This window comes from Tenrec ecaudatus, chromosome 17 (genome assembly GCF_050624435.1).
Source record: "Tenrec ecaudatus isolate mTenEca1 chromosome 17, mTenEca1.hap1, whole genome shotgun sequence".
Classification (NCBI taxonomy): domain Eukaryota; kingdom Metazoa; phylum Chordata; class Mammalia; order Afrosoricida; family Tenrecidae; genus Tenrec; species Tenrec ecaudatus.
Window position 1 is genome coordinate 16,682,231 of NC_134546.1, and position 23,478 is coordinate 16,705,708.

Sequence of the window (23,478 nt, forward strand, 5' to 3'; positions counted from 1 at the left end):
TGTCCAATGAGGAACGCAGCCGAAGCGGGCCTGTCAAGCGAAGGGGCCGGGGGCGGGGGGATGGTGAGTCGGGGATAAACACTCCGCGGCGGTGGTGGCTGCTGCTCAGCTCCTAGTCTGTCACGGTTTCGGCAGTGTCCAGCTCGCCGGCCTCCTCCCGCGTCCAGCGAGCGCGGTCACCGCACAGGCTCCCTCAGCCGTGCTCCACGGGGCCCACAGCGGGGCGCGGGTGTCCGGCGGCGGCGAGTCCGTGTGCAGTGGGGGTTAGTCCCGTGGCTCCGGCTCCCGGTGCAGAATGGCGACGGCGGTTCGGATGAACATCCAGTTGCTACTTGAGGCGGCAGACTACCTGGAGCGGCGGGAGAGAGGTGCACGGAGAACGGGAGGGGTCCCGCCGAGTCGGGGCCGGCGACCTGAGGGGCTGCTCCGCGGGTCGGGGAGCCCAGCCGCTCTGAGGGTTGTTGGGGGTGGGGGGGCGGAGAGCGCGGCCACGAGCGATCCCAACCCCTCAAGCCACCCCGCGCGGTCCGCGGGGGGGCACTGCGCCCCAAAGCAATGAATGGGGTGGGAAGAGACCCCCACCCCCTGGCGTCCCGAGCTCAGCTCCACCACCACCGCACCCTGGCGAGTGGGGTGCTCGACCCCCTCCGTCAGCCTCCCGGCTGCCTTCAGCCGTGCTCCCCAGGCCAGCCCCCTGAAGGGGAGGAGCACCTCCCGCCACCCCCCGGCGCCCCGCACCTTCTCCGGAGGCAGGTCCCATTGGCACCAACCTGCTGGAAGCTGCGCGGGTCCGGGCTCGGCGAGCCCATCTCCACAATGCCCCTCCGAGCTCAGGGTTTGTTTGCACACCATTTCAACCAGACAACACAACAACAAATCCCGCCCCCCCGCCCTTAAATTCGTATTCACAGAATTCCACCTTGCTGTATTCAATCCTTTCCACAATATTCTTTTAAGGGGGGGGGGCTGAGAAAGGAGACAGTGTCGTGGGGAAGAGCGATTCTTGAGTGTTGTGGGCTCGTTTATTAACTGGACCCTCCGTTTTCCTAGAAGCCGAACATGGCTATGCGTCCATGTTACCATACAATAGCAAGGACAGAGACGCCTTCAAACGGAGGAGCAAATCCAAGAAGACGAACAGCAGCAGCAGGTAATTTGGTAAATCTTGCCCTTTCCCTTGTAGATTGTACTGTAGGTAACAGGAACTGCCAGATGTAAGTTGCCTGTTGGGGTGATCCTACCCGGTAGGGTCTTCTGTGGGGACCAGAATTCAGCCACAATGCATACTTGCTCTTAAACGGTCGCAGGAAGCCACCTCTCGGTTTGGATTGAGAGGGACTGATGAGGAAAGAGAAATGGAAATGTTTCGCATTTCTTTCTGGGCAGTGGTTTTGTTTTTCGTTCTGTCTGTTCCCTTTTGGAACAAACATCTGTAGAAGCTTCAAGTGGGATTAGCAGCCTTGACTGCGTTCTGTCTTCAGAAGTTGGAGATCCAGGGCAAGTTTTCTATCATTTAAGGAAGCCTCATGTGATCATTATTTACTCTTTTGCAGTGAACACTTAAAAACAGGTGAAGTGATCTGACTTGTCCTCCATGGCAGGCTTTCATTTTTGACATGTTAATTCAATTCAGTGCTTTGTTTGATAATACAATTGGTTGCATCTATTTATGATGGCAATGAGGAATTCTTGGAGTTACCAAAAAATCTTACCTGTTTGGTGGCAGAGGAAGCTGCAGTATTAAGGTATTACTATGCCACAACCCTTTTCTGGAAGCCTTATAAATTGCCTGACAGTCCTGAAGACCTGTGAATGTCACTGGAAAGCACTTGGTTAATGGTCAGTGAAATCACTTATTAAAGTCCTAAGAATAGTTCCTGACACATTAGTGCCCCGACAATGCTACTGCCCGCTCTTACCCTCTTTTACCCTTACATTTTTAGTTGCCTAGGAAATCTGCCTTCTTGCATCCTTTCAATTATCCCTTTCAGGCAGTGAATTAAAAGCATTCACTTTTCCCATCGTTGATTTAGAACCTCATCCTCCTCCATCCCTCCCCAGTAAACAAATCTCTATGTTTGAGTAGCCTCTGGGGAGCGGGGAGCCAGAGCAGTCCCACTTCCACCTAAAACAGCCTCTTCTGTCCTTAGCTCACCCCCATTGTCATCGAGTTGTCAGTGGAACACAGGACGTGTGCAGGACACGTCTGCTCTTAAGTAAGAAAGAGCATACAGGATGAGCCTGGCCGTTTTTCCTTGCCTTCCTATCAGCATTACCTGACAGTAGCTAATAGTTGTGCGCATGGGTACCAAGCCTTTACTGCAACTGTGACGGCTGACTTGGATTGTGACATGGTCTGAAAACAAGCTGTGCTGCCTCTGGTGACTGCATTCATTTCCACAGTTCTGTTTGGGGGAACGAACAGCCTGAGGCCCTGGGTTTATTCTTCTGAAAACGTGGAGTTTGCTGGTTATTATTGCCCACTGAGGGTATGGGAGGAGTCCTGCATGTTCATAGTCCAAGTTTACTGCCTTTAACATTTTGTTTTTCCTGGGTTTTACAAGAAAGTTGGGGCAGGGTGTGGGAGGATGGGGAGTCTCCATTGAGGAGAAGGCTCTTGATCCCAGTGAGGGGAGAAAAGGATAATAGTTTCAAGCCAAAATATGAATCCCTCCTTTCCTCCCTTCCCTCTCTCCTCTTTCTTCTTCCCAGTAAGCAGTATTATTCCTGAAAGGTGGCCATCGCTCCTGATGCCAAAAGCACCAGTCTCACTCTGTTAATAAACTTGGTTTGCTTTTCGAGGTTAGAGTGTTTCCAGGGAAACAATAGCAGTTGTTCAATTCTTGACTAATAATGAATGAGACATCTTCAATGGTGCAAGGATCTCTGAGAGAACATGGTTAAACCAGGAGATGGCCCCCTGGCGAGCCAATTCAGCAAAAGCAGGAGTTAAGTTTGAATGTGACCGCTTCCTTGGTGCCCTGTCTGGAGTGACCCTTCCCTGGGCAGTCAGACACCTCACCAGAGAATGCAGCTTGGCTGTGGGATGGTTGGAGGACAAGGGAGCGATCGCTGCCAGTTTACAGAGCCACCGAATTGCCACTTATTCGTAATTCAGGTTGAATTGCGGCGCTCTTTGCTTGTAGAATCTGGGGGGTGTTTTCCCTTGGGCAACCCAAAATATAGGTTTAACCACATATCACGTTTCATGGGGACTGGAAATGCAGATGTGAATCAAGTTCCACTAGTAGCTGACTTGAGAAGCAAAAATAAGGAAATTATGAATATTGATTGGGGATCATCAGAAAACTCACTGGTAGACTATCGGCATATGCATGTGGAATCTTCCCCCCCCCCTTTCCCCTATTGATTATGAAAGTCCATTACTCATCCCTTAGATGTCATTCAGAGCAATTAAAAGTATGATTTGCTAACTAAGTAAAGCAGATTTGCTAACTAAGTAAAGGAGAAGTTCAAGGCTTGCTAACCAGTTCTAAGACCTGGGTTACAGAGCTGACTGACAGGGAGTCTTCCTGAACCTGAGGGCTGCTCCCCTTTTGCAGATACCGTGTCGTAATATTTTTGTTAGAATATTTACCTTTATCATCAGAGATTTTACTTGCATTATCAGTGAATCCAGAATCATCCAATCTTCAATAATCACGTGGAAAATAGTTGGCTCACAAAATAAATAACGTGTTCTTCTAAGGTCTTATTTCCCAAAGCGGGCGGTTCCACCCTAACAGGTGCTAGAATGGCTCGGCGGGACTGCACCCGCAGATGCCTACATTTTAACCGGCAGCGTGTGCTGTAGCACCAAACCTTTTCATTGCCAAGGGGGCTCGGGGTCATTCCTCCACACGCACCCCGAAAGGGGCCAGTAGACTGCGTCAGTGTGGGAACCTCTGCCCGCATTGAAATGATGTGTGTTCACCCATCAGCAGAGGGTAGCAGGCAGTTTCTGAAAGGTCTGCTTTTTATTAAAGATGCCGTTTAAAGAAACCAAATACTCTTCATTAACACACACATACACACCAGTTGTTCGATTTTCCTAATCACCAAGTGAGAGTGGTAGATTCCAGAACTTGGAGCAAAGCTTGGAAGCAATTGTGCTTCCTTTGGAATTTGTTCAAAGGGTATCTTGGGAATGTGTGTGTGTGTACACACATTTATGTATTATATGTGTACTATGTGGTCATTTCTGTTCCCAGAGACCACAATCCTTTCCATGTAGCCACCCTCTTCACTTCCTTCTCCCACTTTGCTCAACAGGGAAATCTTGGCCAGCTGCTGTCATATACGCTCATTCATTTAAAAAAAAACCTGTCAGACTTTGAACTTGTTATTTCCTGTTAAACCTAAAATGCTGGCCAGCTTCTTGTTAACTGCAGTATCCTGCTGGCCGTGGTAGGAAGTAAACCTTTAGGACATGCGGCTGAAGAACTCTGAGGAGGCAAACTAGCCAGCTGAACCAATGGAAAGCTTATCAGCTAACCAAATGTAAGGCCTACAGATCTTTATTCCAGAAAAGCCCACGTTCTGAAATCTAAAATGTTGTCATGATTTTCTTGTGTTACCTCACCCCCGGCCACCCCTGTAAAAGACTCGATATGCTAAGGGCTTCTGGAAAATATGGCTTAATGCCGAGTTGAAATGATCCCATTTCAAGATCCTCCCCATACTACCAGCACAGCCACCCAGCCCCTGGTGTGAGTGAACTTGGAGGTGGTGCCCCCCGCCCCCTGTGTGAATGGCTGACCATTCATTCAATAGTGTTTCCTCCACGATTGCTGTGAGAACTTACCTTCTACACCCGGTAAGACACAGCAGGCCCCACAGAATGCATGAGCGGAGCCAGGGAGTGAGCAGTTCCTTCTATAGGAGCAGTCAAGATTCAGCTCCTGTGAGGCTGGGAGGTGGCTCTTGCTCCCCAGGTTTGCTTACACCTGGTTGGGAGGGGTGGTGAGAGGAAGGACACCACAGTGGCTGCGTGGACTGACTCCTTGGGGTTTTTATGGAAGCCTGCCCGTGAGTTCTTAGGCCAGACCTTATATTCGAGGTCAGCTATAAACCTTCTAATGATATGATTTCAGATCCTCCACAGCTTTCATCCAAGGCTCTCTAATCACGTTTACAGTTGTGACTTCATTGATCCACGCTTATTCAGTAGCTAATTGGCAATTATGTTTATTCCCATCGTACAGAGGGGTTAAACTAGGACAGGGTGGTGGCGCAGAGTTTGATTGCTCCCAGCACACCAGTCAGTGGCCAAGCCCGGACTTGGACTTTCCCCGCCAACTGCTGCTCCACCTAGTCATTACGTTGAGCTCAGCGGTGGAAACCCTTTCCTCAGGTCCCCTGGCTGCGGCTCAACAGGAGCATCCTTCAGGAGACTGGACGTGAGACCGTGGCTATTTTAGGGAGCAGCAAGATGGAGGGAGAGGTTATTTCACCCGTCTTAAACCGTAGCCTATAGTTACACAACCTAGCATAGAATTGTAGCATGCTACACTTCAACAAATGGGCGGGGTGAGGGGGGGGCGCCCCTCTCCACTGTTCTGCCTTCAGCTTTGTGGTCTTACATAACTCCAAGTTACATCGCGTTGTGCAGCTGTTTTTCTCTTTGTATAAATAGACTCCTTTTTATTTCCTGTCTTAAAATGGATTCCTTTCCCACTAGGGACTGCATGCCTCTCAGTTTGTTAATCTCCTGGACTACTATTTTAGGTGTTTACATTTATTGAACTCCTCAGTTGGATGGATCTCATCCGTAGGATGGATCTCATCCGTAGAGTCCAGTGAAGGTTCCCCCACCAGCTTGGGAAAGCAAGAATGACCATCGGCTGATGTGGAAGTTGTCTCCAAGACAAGCATAATCTTTTCTTATTGTTTCCTCTTTCAGATCAACTCACAATGAGATGGAGAAGAATAGGTGAGTTGGGGGATTTGGGCAGTGGAATGGGGGGAGGGGAGTTGATGCGTTCTCTGTTCATCAAGTTGAGACTTGACTGCTCCCTTTCCCGCTCACACCTCTAAACTTTTAGGAGGACCCTCTAAACAGCCCTGTCCAGAAGTCATTTCATTCCAAAGACCACCCCATCTTTCACCCCCAAGCCCACTCCTGACGGATGCTTTGGTGAATGGCTGCTCTGCAGATCATAGGCAGGGTGCCCCAGAACAGGTGCTGTGGTGGCTGGCTGTTTTTAATTACATGCTGTTGGATATACCTGGCGGTATGTTTTCAAGTCCTACAAACAGAGAGATGTACAAGGAGCTTCCAAAAAAGTTGGTGGGGAAAATATGGAACAAAAAGATAATGTACATACACACATACAAACACGTATGTACACAGAAATGGCTACGTGAGCTTGCAGTTTACTTATAAGTGAGGACTTTCAAATTCAAGTAAATGCACGTATGAGAGAAGCTGGGGGCAGCGACCACCCAGAGGTGGCCTGCCACCCTCCCGGGCAGGGCCCGTGCCTGGGCTGGACCTCCCTCACCTGGGCTCCCTCCTGCTGCCCAGTGAAGTCTTTGATTTCCGGGCCGAGAGCGCAGTCTGGTGGTTCTCAACACCGGCTGCTCGTTAGAGCCACTTGCAGAGCTTCTATGTGAACGCAGTTCTGAAAATGCCTTAAGTTAAACATGTTGTACACACACAAGTATTTCGGTGGTGGGTGGGTAGAGAACAAATGCTTGTTTCTCTATGAATACAATAGCTTACTCCAGAAATTCCCACAGACCAAAGGAGGGAGAGTCATGTAATCACCTCCTACCTATCCGTTAGCCCGGTAAGACTATCATTCGTCTGGAAACCATCCCTTTCTCCACAAATGTAACATTTTAGAGCATATCCCACGTATGTTATCTGTAAATACTCCCATTTCTATATCTAGTAGATAAAAGACTAAAAAAAAGTAACTCACTTGAACCCTGATGGACAAAATTAATGATGACTCTTTGTGGCATTTTAAAGAGAAAACAAAAACAAAAAGACCAAACAAACAATGCCCAGATGTCGCCGCAACACTTGTGGTTTAGTTGTTTCGGACCCAGCCTGTGCGCCGGTTTTACAGCTCCCCAGACGATGCTCCTGTGCAGCCAGGCCTCACCAGCCGCTGACCGAGCCTCATGCTGGTCTCTTAGTTGCCGTTCATCTCAAGGACAGGCGACCCATCCAGAAGGAGTGGCTTCGTGGTGCCCAGCGTGAGCAAGGAAAGGATGTGTACTGATGGCACTCTCCATGTGTGTGGTGGGCCCCTGCAAACCCTTTTTGGAAGGTGGTCTGAACGCCGGATCTGAATGCTCATGTTTCCACAGTCAAAGGGCAGACCCAGACCAGGCAGGAAGATGGGGGCCGGGCAAGCATTTGACTTTGGCCACTGGGAGTGTAGAGGTGGGTAGGTCGATAAGTAGGAGGCAGGAGGTAGGTAAGTGATAGAGAGGGGTCTCTGGCGCACGTGCTCCTCCCCTCGCTCCTTCCCTCTTCATCGCTGTCTCTGGGCTGGAGCTCCCTTCCTGCTTTAGGAGTTTGTAGACAGTGAACTTGAGAGTCTCTTTGCTCTCAAGACAGAAAGGTAAGGCAGGCGTGGCTTGTCTTTTTCTTGTGTTGATATACTCCCCCATCTTCCTGCCTCTGGCGTGAACTGGGTGAGCTGGGGTTACCTACTGAAAAGCAGCCCTCCTCCCTGCTAATCACTACATAGGCATGATTACTAATACTTTGATGATTACGTGTACTGTAGCGGTGTACCTTACACCTCTGCAGGAACGCCGACAGAGCGTGACTTATACAGTTTCTTTTAGCAGTTTAGGGATATTTATTTTCTGCCTACCATGGCTCAAGAATGTGTGCTTGTCGCTGGCGTGTTCAATGAGGTCACCACCACTGAGCGGGTTCCAACTCTGAGTGACCCTACAGGACAGAGGCAGCGAACCTTGGGTTTGAAACACCAACCTAGCGATTGACAGCCCAGTGAGTTTCCCCACTGCCCATGAGCGCTCACTCCTGCATTCTGTCTTGGGGTATTAAGTGAACACAGTTTCTGTCATAGAGAGACGCAGAGTCTGTCTCATGAGAAGGATGTAGAGACTTCAGTTAACACACTCCGTGCAATAGCAAGGGATGTGCAGGATGCTATGGGAGCAAAGACTCGGAAACTGGATTTGACGCCATTTTTGAGCAAGATGCTTACACTTCGGCCTGCATCCATGGACCAGTCAGCTGCTACTTGTGGAAGGGAGATTGTCTCTTTCCTAATTATCCTTTCCTTTCGGTCTCCTCAGAGCTTGGTAATTCCTTCCCCGGTCTTGAGAATATGAAACAGAAGAGAAGGAAGTAGGAACTCGGTTTACGTAATTCAGCCAATCGCTGGTTGCTGCAATCCCAGGGAGGAGGAGGTTAACGTGGTGGGGCTCTGTACTCTCGTGTGTGTGTGTGTGTGTGTGTGTGTGTGTGTGTGTGCTTAAGAAGTTAAGAGGAGCCGATACCAAGGGCTCAAGTAGAAAGAAACTGTTTTGAGAATGATGATGGCAACAGATATACAAATGTGCTTGACACAATGGATGGATGGATGGATTGTGATATGAGCTGTATGAGCCCCCAATAAAATGATTTTTAAAAAAAGAAAGAAAAGAATTTGAGGTCAGGTGAACTGCCGCTTTTACAGTCTCCCAGATTTCAGTAGCTGAAGCCTACTAATGAATACTACTTTGCCAACTATGTAGACGTGCTAGGCAGTTTCACCCAGCCATTTTAGACCATCCCTCCAAATAAAGCCATGGCCCACCCTCCCCAGGATTGTTTGTTTTTTTGTTTGTTTAAGAAGGCTATTGAGGAAAAGAACTTCTGAGCAATGGAATTTTTTCTTCCTCTTTGACTTTGCAGAGTGGGGAGTCTGTTCTTCAATAATACTGTCTGTGGTGCTTTAGGGGTGCCAAGTACTGTAGCTGGTGTTACTCTCAGCAACACGGCCGCCCTTCGTGCTCCTGGATGGAGGAAGGTGAAAGAGAGTCCGAGCATGGAGTAGGTAGGAGAGGTAGCCAGTGATGGTGGTTCCCATTGAGAGAAGTACTTTGTTAAGCTCCTAAGGTGTCAGGTGCCAGGCACACGTTGAGAGAGCAGCCCCGCCTGGGAGGAGGTCCATTTCACATCGCGCACTGGTGCTGGGCACATGCTTCTCAGAGCTTGAAGGAAGTGTGTGGCTCTAGCCTCCTACGGAGATACCCTTGATGAGTGTGGTTCTTCATCCTTCTCTCAAACTAGGAAGATTTGAAAAACACAAATCATGCTGAATAAATAAGTCATTATTTCAGCAACTAGAGAAAAACCAATGGAATGTTGATATCTATCTTTTTTTTAATCACTTGAAGTTTTAAAAACATTCTTTGGTTTAGAAAAATGGGAAAGTTCTGCGACCCTCAGAGCATAGGAAAAGCACCTTCGTCGAGCTGAGAGGGAACCACTGATGCCATGTGTCCTCCGTCCACATAGCTCTCGGTGTGTACTGTTGTGGGTTTGTTTGTTTACCGACATGAGACATGTAAGTAGCAGTGTGTAACTCACTCCTTCCCAGGCTATGTCTTGAACGTCTTCCGGTGCCACTATTAATTCTCCAGGATTTTTGTGGTGCGTAATCAGTCATATCATCTCATATGCTTAGATCATAACTCGTTTACCCAAGCCCCTACTTTAGGTTCTCGCCAGTGTTTTCCTTATGTAAACAGTGCTCCTTTACACCACCTTATGGGTAAACCCTCGTCCAGCCTTATCTTTTGCAGCCGTGGCCTTAAGGCTGTACACACTTTTACGTTTGGTTTGTTGTTCGCTGGTGCTGAATGGCCTACCACCAGTCAGGTTGTAAGCAGTGTTTTACGTCCTAAGTTGTTATTCGAACTGAGTACCTTTATAGATTTGATAAGTAATATAGGAAAGACAACTTACTTTAATTTGCATTTCATTTACTGCTTGAATGCTTGAGCAATCTTCATCTCTTTATTGACTCTGTGTGTGTGTGTGTGTGTGTGTGTGTGTGTGAGAGAGAGAGAGAGAGAGAGAGAGTGTGTGTGTGTGTGTGTGTGTGTGTGTGTGTGTGTGTGTGTGTGAGAGAGAGAGAGAGAGAGAGCGCGCGCTCTGTCTGTCACATAACCTTTGGCCAGTTGTCTACTGAAGGGGTTTTTCTTTGGGGACAGATTCTAATATAAAGGATCCATCTGGAAGATGTTTCCTTGTCTATCAGATCATTGTTGATCATTTATTGTTTACCTGTATGGAGTCAAGTCTTCTGTGGCTGGTTGAAGTTGTGGCCTCACAAATGTCTTGATTATGGCCTGGTCTGTTTCCTTACTTGTCTTCTAGTCCTTGTTCTGCCTGATCTTCCCATGGCATTGTAAACACAAACAAAACCCGCATCCATTCCCGCCAAGTCGAATCCAAGTCCCAGCGACCTTCTAAGACAGAGCGCAACTGCCCCGTGGCGTTTGCGAGGCCATGATCTTTGCAGGGACGGACTGGCACGTGGAGCAAATGACCACCTGTCTCGCAGCCAGCCGGCGGGCCGAGCTTGCTGCAGGGCTCCCGTGCCAGGAGACATGGTTTTACTTAGTGAGTTTTCATCCTGCGCTTCAGTATCTGGGAAAGCAAACCTTGCCTCTTCCCTTCCTCCTCCTTTTTCTTTTCTTCTTAATTTCACTGAGGCCTTCGCTATTTTCACCAGTTTCTTTTTTCCAGAAGAACTTTATAATCATTTCACAAATATTCCACCCCCAAGTGCCTTTGGAATTTCCGGAAAAAATTGCGTAATTCCATAGATCTCAAAAAGTTTATGTTGACATGTCAGATCTTGTCATCCTGGATTTGGTGTGTCGTCGTTTTTTCAGGTGTCTCATTCTGTCTTGGAGCAAAGCTTTCTAGTGTTTCCATGTAGGTCTTGCACATTTCTTGAGGGATGTTCCTGGGTTTTATATTATTTACAATTAGCCCCTAGTGTGCTTACTAATTCTCCTTGGGCTGCAGAAAAGCCTTTCATTTTGCTGTTGTTATATGTCCTTTATGGTTGTAATTCCGCCGTGTCTTTTCTCTCACCTCCCCACCCCCCTTGGTCTAAATGCCTTTCAGCAAATGGAGAGTGAACGAACGAACGCCTGTCAGTAGCTGCGGCCAGTTGGTCGGGAGTCAGGCGCTAAAATGCACTCCGTTTGAACAGAAGGCCCCGGCACCTCCTTCAGTAGCAGACACCCATTTTTCTGGAATGGTACTTATGCAGGCTCTGCTGGAATTAGCCAGCTGGTCTAGGGAGGTTACCTCTGGCAGAGCCTCCTGACCCTGTGACAAAAGACTTTTTGTGTGCTCTGTGGGAGAACTCAGCAGGCGCATCGGGGCTGCTGTGTCATCTGGTTGGACGGCCTTTCAGTGGCATCCGACCCGGCACGAGGGACCCTTGCAGTCAGGTCTCCCCTGGCAGCCTCTCCGAACCGTCCGCAAGCCCCTGCCGTTGCTTCTCTTGAGTTTGTGGACACCTTGTTGGTTAAGTTGGGGTGTTGTTGTGTTGTGTTTAGAAGGGCCCACGCCCGGGGAGGGAGGGGGGACAAAACGAGGACCTGATGCAAAGGGCTTAAGTGGAGAGCAAATGCTTTGAGAATGATGAGGGCAAAGAATGTACAGATGTGCTTTATACAATTGATGTATGTATGTGTATGGATTGTGATAAGAGTTGTATGAGTCCCTAATAAAATGTTAAAAAAAAAAAAAGAAGGGCCCACTCCTTGACTAGGAAGAACAGGTGTGGGCCGGACTTCTGCACCGGCTCTGAGCGGCGCTGGGCATTGCGCCACCCCCAAGACTGCACTTCCTTGACCACATTCAGGTTTTGCTGGAGGGTTTCCTAAGAGGGGTCCGCGACCAGGGTTGCCACATGCAACTAAGGGCGTAGCCTGGCGATTACAAAGGGGTGGCAGAGAGACCGGTGTGCACACTTGGTGTGTGTCAGTGGCGTGGGGGTGGGTCACGTTTGTCCCACCAGCATCGCCTCTCAGATCAATGGCCCCCATCTGCCCTCGGAAGAACCTGGAGAAGAGGTGTGTGCCAGTGACTCCGCCCATTTCCATTCCTGTGCACAGAGCACTGGCAGTACTCTAACGCCTTAAAGTCCCCGACACTCAGAGTCCCACGTGAGGTGGAGTCAGCAAGGGCTAATTGGAATAGAAAAGGGGGACAGAAGCCCGGTAGGCATGGCAGGCTGACCAGCTTTGTGGAAAAGTTTAGGGGAAAGATGTTTTCGGATTAGGGACAAGGAAGCCCAGGTCCAGTGAAGGGCAAAGAGGCACCTGTTGTAGAAAGTTGGGTGGGGGCTGGTGTTGTGGTTGCAAGAGAGCACAGAGAAAATCATCCTGCGATCAGCTGTTTACGTAGCCGGCCGCTGTTGAAGCGCCTCAAAGACTCCCTATTCAAGTTCATGTCCCCGCCATCTGAGGAAACGGCAGTCCGAGTTAGTAATCCTTTGGGCGGAACTCATGGAATAGATGAAGTGTATGCCTCCCGGTTTTCACCCGTGAACCTAATCCCATAGCTGCCACCCTGACTAGCTGCCACCCTGTGTGTTCTGTACACAGGAAGCCTCTGCCAGGGCCATGCCCTTTATTCTGAAAGTCTGAGGGGAAACACAGTTTTAGCTCCACCTTCCAGAGAGAAAACTGAGCTCCCTTAAGAGAACGCCACCCACACCCCACGCCCACCCCCTGTTCCCCCCCCCCAAAAAAAGCCTCACAGCAGGCATGCTTGTCTACACTGCACCAGCTCTAACCTACATCCCCGTCAGGAAGAACTCTGGGAGCAGCACCAAAAGTTGGTAGCTGCTTTCAGCGACTCCCTGCGTGGTCTACTTGTGATCTCATTCTTCAGTTACACCTACCCACCCCCACTTTACAACTCGGTCAGCCTGCGCGTGAGCACGCGGAGAGTTAAGGGAGCTGTGACTGCAGGCAGAAATAGGAGCTTCCTTCAGCCCGGCCCAAAGGCACGCTGGTTGGCCCAGGTGCCTTCTGCCCATGCCAAAGCATGGTAGGAGGTAGTGCCTCCAAAAGCCCGGCGCCATCTTCATTGATGACCTCCGTCACTTGGACAGGTGGTTTGCCATAACTCATGTCTGCCAATCGCGATGGAGAGTCACCACAGAACCGTGTGGCATTCAACTATATTTCACATTTGCATCTTTAATGGAACTGGACTTCATTTTGATGTTAACCCTGCCCATCCCGTCCCATTTCCATCCCCCCCCGCTGCCAAGGCAGACACACACTCACACACACACCACCACCCCCCACCCCCCACTCTGCTATTTTCTAAGCCATCCATTTTTTCCCCCAAGGGTTATCTCGGTCATATGCTAACTTTTTAAAATCTATTCTGAGCCCTGTTTCTGGAGATGATTGTGCTGTTCACATGGTTAGTCCATCTACTCCTGTTCGGATTTCGAATCCGAACCGCACTGCTTCGAATTGTCGGAGCTTTATAATGCCACTCAGTATTGGGCCCAACACATCCCTCTTCACTGATCTTTTCCTCTTGGTGCCCTCTCCACCCGTTTCCTGACATTAAAGGGAATTTATCGTTGGCTTCTTCGTTTCCTCTTGGAAATATATGCAGCCTGAAATATATTTTTGGTGTGTCTCAAAGAAATCTCTTCCGTCTTGGGGGACAGGGCAGTTTTACTCGGAGGGTTCACGTGCAGACATGTGCTGTTTCTCTCCGCTCCCGCAGGCTCCTTCCCATAGAGCCTTGCCTGCATCTTCTCATGCTGCTTCCCGACATCGTCCTAGAGGCGCTCTAAGTTAGAGTCTGGGTGTGACTGCCAGAGAAGCGATTCCATTTCCAGTCAGTGTGTGCAGGGCCTCGCCGTAGACACGGGGGAGAGGCCTGCGTGCCCACCCTTCGGAATGCTGCTCCTGGCAGCGGGTGGCAGGGAGACGGGCACGTCCCTCCCGACCATAGGCTGCCTTCTGCCCCTCCTGTGTGATGTGGGTGGCCCCGAAGGACTCCGTCCTTTTGTAGGCATTAGCGTTATGAAACACTGGTGAATTTTTTGTTTTTAATGTTAAAAATAGTGCCTTTCGCCATAAGCAAGATCTGTTTCCTTGGGAAATGGATTCAATTTTCCACTAAGTCTTCTCATTCCAGAAGATGCCTGTTTTCCTCACGGACGGGGCCAGGAAGCTGAATTTTACCAGAGCGTCTGTTTGCCTAGTGAGATACTTTTGAGTTGCCTGTTGATTTTAAAAAGTAATATCACAGTGCTGTTATTATCTGTTTGTAATTATCCCTCTGCGAAGGAAGCTAGACTGAAAGAAAAATTGCTGCCATATATGTAGCGCTGCGTGTCCGGCCCTGGGCCCCCGCTGCTCCTCTCAGGTGGGCCTCGGCTGCCCCTCGGCTGCTGCTCGGAGCAGGCCGCTTGCCTGGCGTCAGGGAGGAAGTGGCAGAGCAGAGTTGCAAACCGTCCCTCTCAATCCCCACACCAATATCTGGGAACAGACCCGGAACACTGAAGGAAAGGAAAAAGAAATTCACTTGACGATACTTACAAAGAAGGGAAGCTGCCGTTTGGTCATTCTGGGTCATGATGTGTGGGCCACGCTTGGGTCTGGGCACTGTTGGTCAGAGCTCAGATCGAAGCTTGGTGTCTTTATTCTTGACATACTCAAGAGCAAAGGTGTATCAGCCCATCCATAGGCTTCAAGGCGAGGGTTCTGAAGAGTCAGCAGGGTGTGAGTGTCAAAGTTCACGGCCAAGTCCAGGGCAGCGTATCATGTTAGCTAGGTGCTGTCGGTCCTTTCCGGCTCTTGGTCATCCTGGGTGTTGAGAAGAACTGTGCTGGGGGGAGGGGTGGGAGAGAGGCGTCTTGAGGCCGTGAGCTTTCTGAAGCGGATCGCCAGGCCTGTTCTCCGAGGAGCCTGTGGGTGGGTTAGGTATGTCTGGGCCTCCCAGGGATCAGTGCAAGAAGAGGGAGCCAGGGCTTGGCGTTACCCTCTCCTGCAGGGGCAGAGAGCAGGAGGCAGCTTTTGGTAACAGAGGGAAGGCAGTGAGGAATATCCGAGCCAGGGTCAGACAGAAGGCTTGGGTGGCTTCCTGTCGAGGATCTATGGACAAAGGGGCCACACCAGTACATGTGGTTCCTCAGAGGTTCGCAATGGGGCCCTCGGCCCCTGCTAGAAGACCAGAGGCCATAGGACTGAGAGGGAGGCCTGAGCAGGTGCTTGCTGGGGAGCCTCCTGGGCGCCCAGGGGGAAAGGCTCCAGATCTCATGGGGAGGGTGGTCTCAGGGTTGCCAGATCTTGGTGGGAGCTACCAGAAGTGCCACAGAGAGGTCTGCCTGCTGCTTGATCTGAATGAGAGATTGAATTGCACTCTCCTATTCAGTAGAACGGAACCTGCTTGCTTAATGTATTCCGTCCCTCCATTGTGCTTGGTCCAGGCCAGGCGTGGCCCTGTGCCTGCCTGCAAGGCTGGGGCAGCGAGGGCCGGGCAGGCACAGCAAAGAGAACTCTGCAGGGCCACGCATTTCCCTTAGCTCCAGCCAGTCAGGTGGCCTGTTTCTAGTTTCCCAGCCAAGGGTGTTCCTTGGAAACCCACATTTGGGTAGTGAAAACGGTCATGACTGGATTCTGTGTGTGACGAGAAATGGCAATTCACGGAAAGGTGACTTTCTCAGTACATCTCTGTCCTTAGACAAACTTCCTAAAACACGGACAGTCTCAGATCTGTATGTAGACCCGGGGGAAGGTGACACTCTTCTCGATCATACAGTCTCTAACAGAACCAAGGCAGCTGCCCAGGTTGGATCTGATTTAAATGTTTGAACTCCTGCACCCAGTTTGAAAATGAAGCTATAAACTTTGCGGGGAGAAATAAGTTAGAGCGCCATATAAGTGACGCATTGTGCTTTCTCCTAGCTCCCTAAAGCTGCCTTCTACTTCCCCAGCTCTGCTCAAAGGAGCTGATGAGCCTTCCACCTGCCCAGCCACGGTCACTAACCACGTGCACATTGTAACAGAGTGTCTGCGTGCACACACCATGAGACAGGTTTACACAGCTAGTAGCATGATGTGCCCGTGGTCTCTCTTGCTGCTGCCACGTAACCATGTCTCTGGAGATCATTCACGATGTATAGCGCACCGTCACACACACTTTGGGCAGCTGCCCGGCACTCCCCCAGACGGGGTCTAACCAGTCCCCTACTGAGAGTCATCGGGGTGGTTTCCGTCTTCGCTCTGACAGAGAACACAGCAAGGAAACGATGCCCGTGTCCTTCTCACGCACCCCACCACACACAGCAGTGGCAGCGGTCATTGTGATGCCAGGTCCTGGGTGGGGCAGGGAAGCCTGTGCTAAAAGGATCCTCACCCTGGCCTGGTACTATTTTCTGAACTTGGATGGTCTGTGGGTCACATCCTAACCCAGAAAGCGAGAGAGAGCCCGATACATGTGCAGGCGTTTAGAGGCTTTATGATAAACGGACTTACCTTTAGAAAACTTCCGTTGGTTGGTTCTCTGGTTGGTTTTTGTTTGTTTGTTTTTTAGTATACACAGTATTACCAACCAAAGAAGCTCACTTGAATCTTGCTGTGCAAAATTAGAAGTTCCTCACATAAGTACAGTTGACTTTTTGTTTTAATTAAATGAATATTTTTATGGAGCATCAGGCGGAGGGAGGAGGGGTTTGCACTTCAGACCGTCAACTCTGCATTCAGCAGCTCTCACCACTCCTCAGCCCCCGCCCCCCACTCAGCCCCTCTGATGTCCCTTCATCCTCTGATGGGTCTTTCACCAGAGTCAGTACCTCCTAGTCTGGGGATTCATTTGCTCACCCTTGCCCGCCCGCCCGGCGGAGCCTCCAGTCTATTCCCCGTGGGCTGCTGCAAGTCCTTGTCTTGGTGTTTACCCTTACAGCAGTGGTCTCAGACGATCTTTGCCCTTTTGTGATTGACTCCCTTCGCTCAGCTTAATGTTCTCCAGGCCCATCCGTGTCAGGAGGGGGTGTTGCCTGGTGCCAGCATACTTGTAGTGAAGCAAAGTGTTCTGCTGTGTAGACAGCAGTTAGAAGGCTGGGTTTTAACTTCTCAGTGGCTTAGCCCAGAGTTGCCTGGCTTCAGAAGAAGATTCTTCGGCAAGAGGTCCTGGTGGCAATTGCCGTTGCTGGCCTGGAGCAACTATCCGGATTCTTCGAACCTGTTCTTCCGGGGGGCTTTCCGGCCCTGGGAAAGGCTCACATTCCACTGGTGTTGTTCTTGTAGACGGGCCCACCTGCGCTTGTGCCTGGAGAAGCTGAAGGGGCTGGTACCACTCGGGCCCGAATCAAATCGGCACACGACGCTGAGTTTGCTAACAAAAGCCAAATTGCACATCAAGGTAAGCGTGCCCTCGGGATGCCTATCCTTCGTCCTGAGCCTGCCCACAAAGGGGTGTCATTGTTGGGGGGTGGCTGTTAGCAGATGGATACAGGCAGTCCTTGGGTTACGGGCTCCATTCCTGAGTGGGTCCTCACGTCACATTTGTGGGTAAGTTGGAACAGGTGCACACGGCCCTCACTTAGCCTTACTTCAGTGCAGGAAAATGCTCGAAGACTTTTCAGCGCTCGAAAGGCTGCAGGTGCCGCCCGGGGAGGTGGTGTGATGAAGAACTGGTTTCGAGTAGTAGCTGCTTCAGTCGTTTGGAAGTGGACGCAAACTGACATCACGTCAGAGCGGTCCCTAAGCCAGGATACACTGTAACTCCAGGACACCCCTCCCCCTCCAGCCTGCCTCTCAAATGAATCACAGGCACCTCAAAGTGAGCAAGCTGCCCCAAACCCCACTGATCACTGATTCTTTGTCACCCGCAGGCACTCAAAGTCAGTGGTCCCATGCAGCTGTCCACCCCGTTGTATAAGTCAGGATCTCAGCCTCACCCTCGACAGCTGCTGGGCCTTTGCTTTTGATATCTAAGCCATCTCCAGGCCCTAGGTGTTTCCCAAACGACTTCCATCCGCACCTACCACCATTACGCCAACACCCCCAAGAACCACCCTCTGGCCGACTTCCCTGAGTCTCTCTGGGCCTCCCCCGGGGTCCTTTCCCAGCTCCTTCTTAACACCCTCTGTCACCAGGCTGCGAGGCTCCGCCTGGCCCAGCCCTCACCTGCCTCGGCTGCACTGAAGTTCCCTCTGCTCTCCCCACGCCCGCCCTTCCTGCAGGGGTTCACACAGGGACCTCTGTGTGTGCTCTTTCCTCGGCGTGGTGGCGTTCCCGCCGCCTTCCTCTCCTCATCCTCCGGCTATCACTCAGGGACTCCTGCCACACTGGGTATCTCCCTCTTAGCACTTGTCGCAGTTGAAATCAACCTGGTCCCGTGACTGCTCGTTGGTCTCCACGGCTAGGTGATAGACGCCTAGCAGTGAGAGAAAGGGCCTGGGGTCTTTGTGCTGGCCGCCCGCTCGCAGGACGCCTGGCATGGGCAGGACGCTTGGCATGGGCATGTGTAGCTCCAGCAGCAAAGAGCAGAGCTGTGTTCAGACTCCTGAGAGCTGCAGGCCAAACCACTGTTTTGGTGTTTACAGCCTCAAGACACTTTGGCAGAACAAAGAGCAGCTTAGTTATGGTCACTCTCTCCCATATGGGACAGTTCTGGGTGAAAAGAACCGCTATTTAAAGCAACAAACCCAGTTAAGCAGCCCTAATTATCTGAAAGATATGAGAAGCCAGGGACAGATTTGCAAAACTAACTGGTCTACGGAACTAATGCTTTCTGAACTCTAACTGTGGACCATTTGGCACCGCAACGTAAAACGCGGCCCGTAGTTCCTGCTAACGAATGGAGGTCAGGTGAGCTTGGGGCCTGGCGCAGACGAAGTGCTGTGGAATGGGGCTGGGCACTTGCATACTGTTGGGGGGGGGGGGGGACGGTTGGTGTTACTGTTTTAATTAAATGACTTTATTGGGGGCTCTGACAGCTCTTATCACGTGCCATCTGTCAGTTGTATGGAGCATATTTGTACGTACGTTGCCATCCTCTGACTTGAGCCCGTGGCATCCTACTGTCCCTTCAAAGAGAAGTGGCTTCCTTCAGCTCCCACCACGAGCCATTCTCTCGCTCAGTGGTGATTGCTGGGGGTCTCCCTGAGGACAAGGGGAAAGCCAGGTCTGGGGCGCCTGCCTGCAGGCCCTGTGATAATCAAGGGGAGAGGGTGCTGGAGCTCAGCCCCAGAGCCCCGAGGTGACGCAAGGCCCCCCTCCACCATCGCCCTTCCCCTCCACTCCCTGTCTGATGCTGAGGAAGTGGGGGGAAGCCGCCAGCCACTGGCCAGCAGACTTCCTGCCTCTGTGGAGAACCTGGAGAGCAACAGGCCCCATGGTTCCGAGGAAAGCTGGCACCCTTCCTAGCCAGCAAGGAAGTGGCAGGGTCATTGCCAATTGACCGGTCGCCTCTGGGCTCCAACAGCGACCACTTTGACTTGCAGAAACTTGAAGACTGTGACCGGAAAGCCATTCACCAAATCGACCAGCTGCAGCGGGAGCAGCGGCACCTGAAGCGGCAGCTGGAGAAGCTGGGCATTGAGAGGATACGGATGGACAGCATCGGCTCCACGGTCTCCTCGGAGCGGTCCGACTCAGACAGGGGTGAGCACCCCCAACCGCCCGACACCCCCACCCCCGCACTCAGGGCAATAGCACCCAACAAGGGTTCCATTCGGGCCGGCTCGTGTGTCCACCCGGGTTTCCTGGGCACTGGCGCTGGTGCTGGCTGCAGACCAAGAAAACCTTCACCGATCCCTTCTTGTCCCTTGTCCCCCCCCCACCCCCGCAGAAGAAATCGACGTTGACGTGGAAAGCACGGACTACCTCACCGGGGACCTGGACTGGAGCAGCAGCAGCGTGAGCGACTCTGACGAGCGGGGCAGCACGCAGAGCCTGGGCAGTGACGACGGCTACTCCAGCGCCAGCCTGCAGAGGAGACCGCTCGCGGACACGTGCCCGACGGGCCTCGGTCTATAGGAGGCCGCGCCGGCCGCGGCTGCCTGCGGAGGCGCTCCCCGGCGGAGCCGGTTAGGTAGTGTACTGGACCTTCCCTCGAGCCCCTGTCCGAAATCTCAGTGTGCCACCTTGACCAGAGGCAGCCGGTCCCGTTACGAAGGACGGAAGGGCCAGGCTGGTGGGTTTCCGAACGCGTCCGCGAGCCGCACCTTCTCCGTACAAAACCACAAAAAGATGGGCTCCGAGAGACTGTACATTCCAATCACTTTGAAGCACCCGAGCCCCCCCCCCCACCCCCAGACCGAAACACCGACTTCCACATCTCCGCCGGGGCCCCCTTGCCGCCTGCCCCACAGCGCGCGCGGTCGGACCGGGCCCAGCACGACTGCCCCCCGAGCGTGTCTGTGTTTAGGCAACTTGAAGGAAACAAGCTTTTAAAGTTGAGATCCTGATCTCACAACTCCAAAGGCCAGCTTTGAAAGCCGCATTTAAGAGCACTTACCCACAGCCCCTCCCCGCAGTGAGGACGTCCGTCTGTCCGTCCGTCCGGAATACCTCCAGAAAACAGACCTTCCACCCACCCCTGCCCTCCCGACCCGCGCGTGGAGGGAGCAGTCCTCCCTGTCCGCGGCCATCCTGGCAGTGTGTCTTCTCCGAGTCCCGATTGGGCTTGTCCTCACAAGCAACGGTACAATCTATTTTTGTGCGATGCTCTTGGGACCAGGCTGGCCCAGGACACACTCTCCCCTCCCAGTTGGTTGATGCTACTTGTCTCTGGGACTTTTTTTTTTTCCTACCTCAGAGATAAATGAGATCTCCATTTCCCACTTAACACAAAGTGATTATGCCTCTTTCCCCCTGACCCCACCCCAAAAAGGGACATTTGGTCCAATTCTCATCTATTTTCCTATTAAACTTTCAGCAATAACTGAGCTTGGCACTAGCTGAGCCAGTGCCATCGTCAGTGAAAGGGAAACCCACATTTCTACTCTGCTGTTGGAGGGAGCAGGAGAGGACGGGCGGCCTGGCTAGCTTCCCTCTCCCTGGGGTTCATTTTAGATATGCCCAGAAACTTCTTGATGGAGGCTTTGGGGTTTGATAGTTTAAAAGGCCGATTTTTCTTTGCTTTTCTTTTCTCTTTGGTTCTGATTTCTCCCTGAAGTGGTCTCCCACTTTGTAGCATTTTTATTTAAGCTAAAACAGAGCACATGTATATGTAAATAAGACACATGAAATCTATAAATGCTATTTATTCATTTTATATAAACTAATGTAATGGAAAATAAATTCTTATGACTTTGTGCTTTTATAGATGTCCTAGGAACTTTGTATGTAGCTATCTACAAAATTGGTTTCACTCCCCCTTCATATGTCTGCACTCACACTTGTGAGGTCTTCAGGCTTCTGCCCTCTGGCCAGTCTTTTCTCAGTGAATCTGGACCACTTGTGAAGTGTGCAATGCAGCAGCAGGAGAGAGAGAGAGAGACTGTGTGTGTGTGTGTGCGTGTGTGTGTGCGTGTGTGTGTGTGTGTGTGTCTCACAAAGCAGAACATTCCTGATCTCCACAGACGCACTAAGGGCTCCCTGGCTGCTTGAGTGGTAGTGGGCAGCCTGTCCTTGCTCCCTGGCCGCCCGGCCTGCCGGTGGCCTCACACCCCACAGCCTCACAGCACACACCACGCCTCCCTCCACCTTCCACACACCTAACACAGAAGTCCAAGCGCACCCTACACACACTCCTTCCATCAATGAAGAGCACTGGAAACAAGAGTTACTTAAAGAGAAACAAAGATCCTTTATGAAGTTGTCAGTTTCTCTCTCTCTCTCTTTTTAACGTTGGAAGTCATAGGTTCTTAAATGATTCCAAATTCATCTGTGACGCTTCTGTTTCTGTTTTGTTTTTCTTCATTTCAGCCAGTGGGAGAGGTGACTGGGGAAGGGCGGGTGATAAGGACTTTTATTTTTATTGCTGGAATCCTTTCCAAATAACCAGCTGAAGATTTGCACTGAAATACGACTTGAATGCCTTTCGCATTTTTAAAGAGAGCCTGCTTCCTGAGTGTAAGCGTGAGTGTTCAAAGAGCCAGCAGCGCAACCTGTAGCACGTTCGAAAAGACCTACCTGCACTTTGAGGTCCCTGTCCAAGGCCGTTCGCGAGGCCCAGCCGGCGGTTTGGTTTTGCTTTGGTCTCCCTGCTGCATGCCGCCCCTCGAGCCCACAGGGATGCTGCCCGCGATGCTCACGACTCTGGGAAGAGAAGCTCGTGGACTGTCCGGGGAGGGAAGGGAACAAAAGGTGCCACGTGCGTGTCCGTTTGTTTAGTTGAGGAACAAGGCACTTGGGAGATGCCATTGTTTTCTGTGTTTCAACTGTGCCTTTGAGTTAAACTGCTCTTTTTTGGGGGGTGGGAGGTGGGCTTTTGGTTGAAACCTGTGCTGTACTGTCCTGATATAAAGCAGTTGTTATTTGGCCTTCGCACTGTTTGCCTGATCCTTTCCCACTGGGTGGCATAGATGTAGAACTTCAGAGTGCTCTGTACTTACAATGGATGTACGAGAAACCGGTCCCTGGGTTAGACATTGACTTTCAAAGCTTCAGGTGTGCATAGTAGGCTTCTTTCTGACTCAATCCTTCAGGACCAGCAAACTCGGCCCTAGGCAGCTAAGCCCCGTCCGTCCCACTCGAGCTAGCCTCTAACCAGCAGCCCTGATTGGCCAATGTGTCCTCTCATTCACTGATCCACCAGCATGACTCTTAAGAGCTTTAGAGGGTTGTGTTTGTTTGTTTGTTTGTTAGGGGTGGGGTGGGGCGTGCATGTGCGTTTTGGGAGTGGTTGATTTTGTTTTTAAGCAAAATGAAAAATCTTTCTTTGAGGGAGGGTTGTTGGGGCGGGGCGGGAATGGGCAAAGATTTAAACCCCAGCCTTTAAGACTTTGACAATTTTACGTCCATGTAGATGTGTACGAATATAGGCATATGCATATTTTTGTGTGAAAGTTGATTTTTAAAATAAGAGAAATGCCTGAACTGCCCTCGGACAGATCCCACTGCAATGCAAGTGGGAAAGGAGAGCCTGGGGTCCGTGTGTCAGAAGGGATATGTGTGGGCTTCTGCCCCGAGTGCAGAAGACGGACGCCTTGCGCCGTGCTGGCTCTCATGGCGGCCTAGCCCCCCAGCGTGTCCTCCCCGCTCCTTTTGCTCAGCAGAGATCTCCAAGGTGCTGACAGCTCTAGTGGCAGATCGCATGTGCGTTTTGGTCATTCAAAGAGCACACCCTTCTGAGCAGAACCGGGTTCTCGCTGCCAACCCCAAGCCAAAATCATTGCCCTGTCAATCCCGAAGTGGGCACTCGGGAGGCCCCGGTCTTGCCCACTGAACACAGTGGTGGTGGTTTTTTAACGTGGGCATATTGTCCTCTCACCTCCTCTTTGTCCCCAAATGAAACACAGGTCCTGACCAAAGGTTTCTTTCTCAGGG

General features: G+C 51.2%; 1 protein-coding gene across 1 annotated transcript; it reads left to right on the forward strand.

Annotated features, from left to right (window-relative positions):
* Positions 1-80: 80 nt before the first annotated feature.
* Positions 81-22,850, forward strand: MXD1 (MAX dimerization protein 1). Its single transcript, XM_075536102.1, has 6 exons — positions 81-368; positions 1,051-1,150; positions 5,903-5,932; positions 17,287-17,401; positions 19,488-19,647; positions 19,835-22,850. Exons 1-6 carry the CDS (start codon positions 296-298, stop codon positions 20,020-20,022), a joined length of 666 nt encoding a protein of 221 aa, XP_075392217.1. The 5' UTR covers positions 81-295; the 3' UTR covers positions 20,023-22,850.
* Positions 22,851-23,478: the final 628 nt, after the last annotated feature.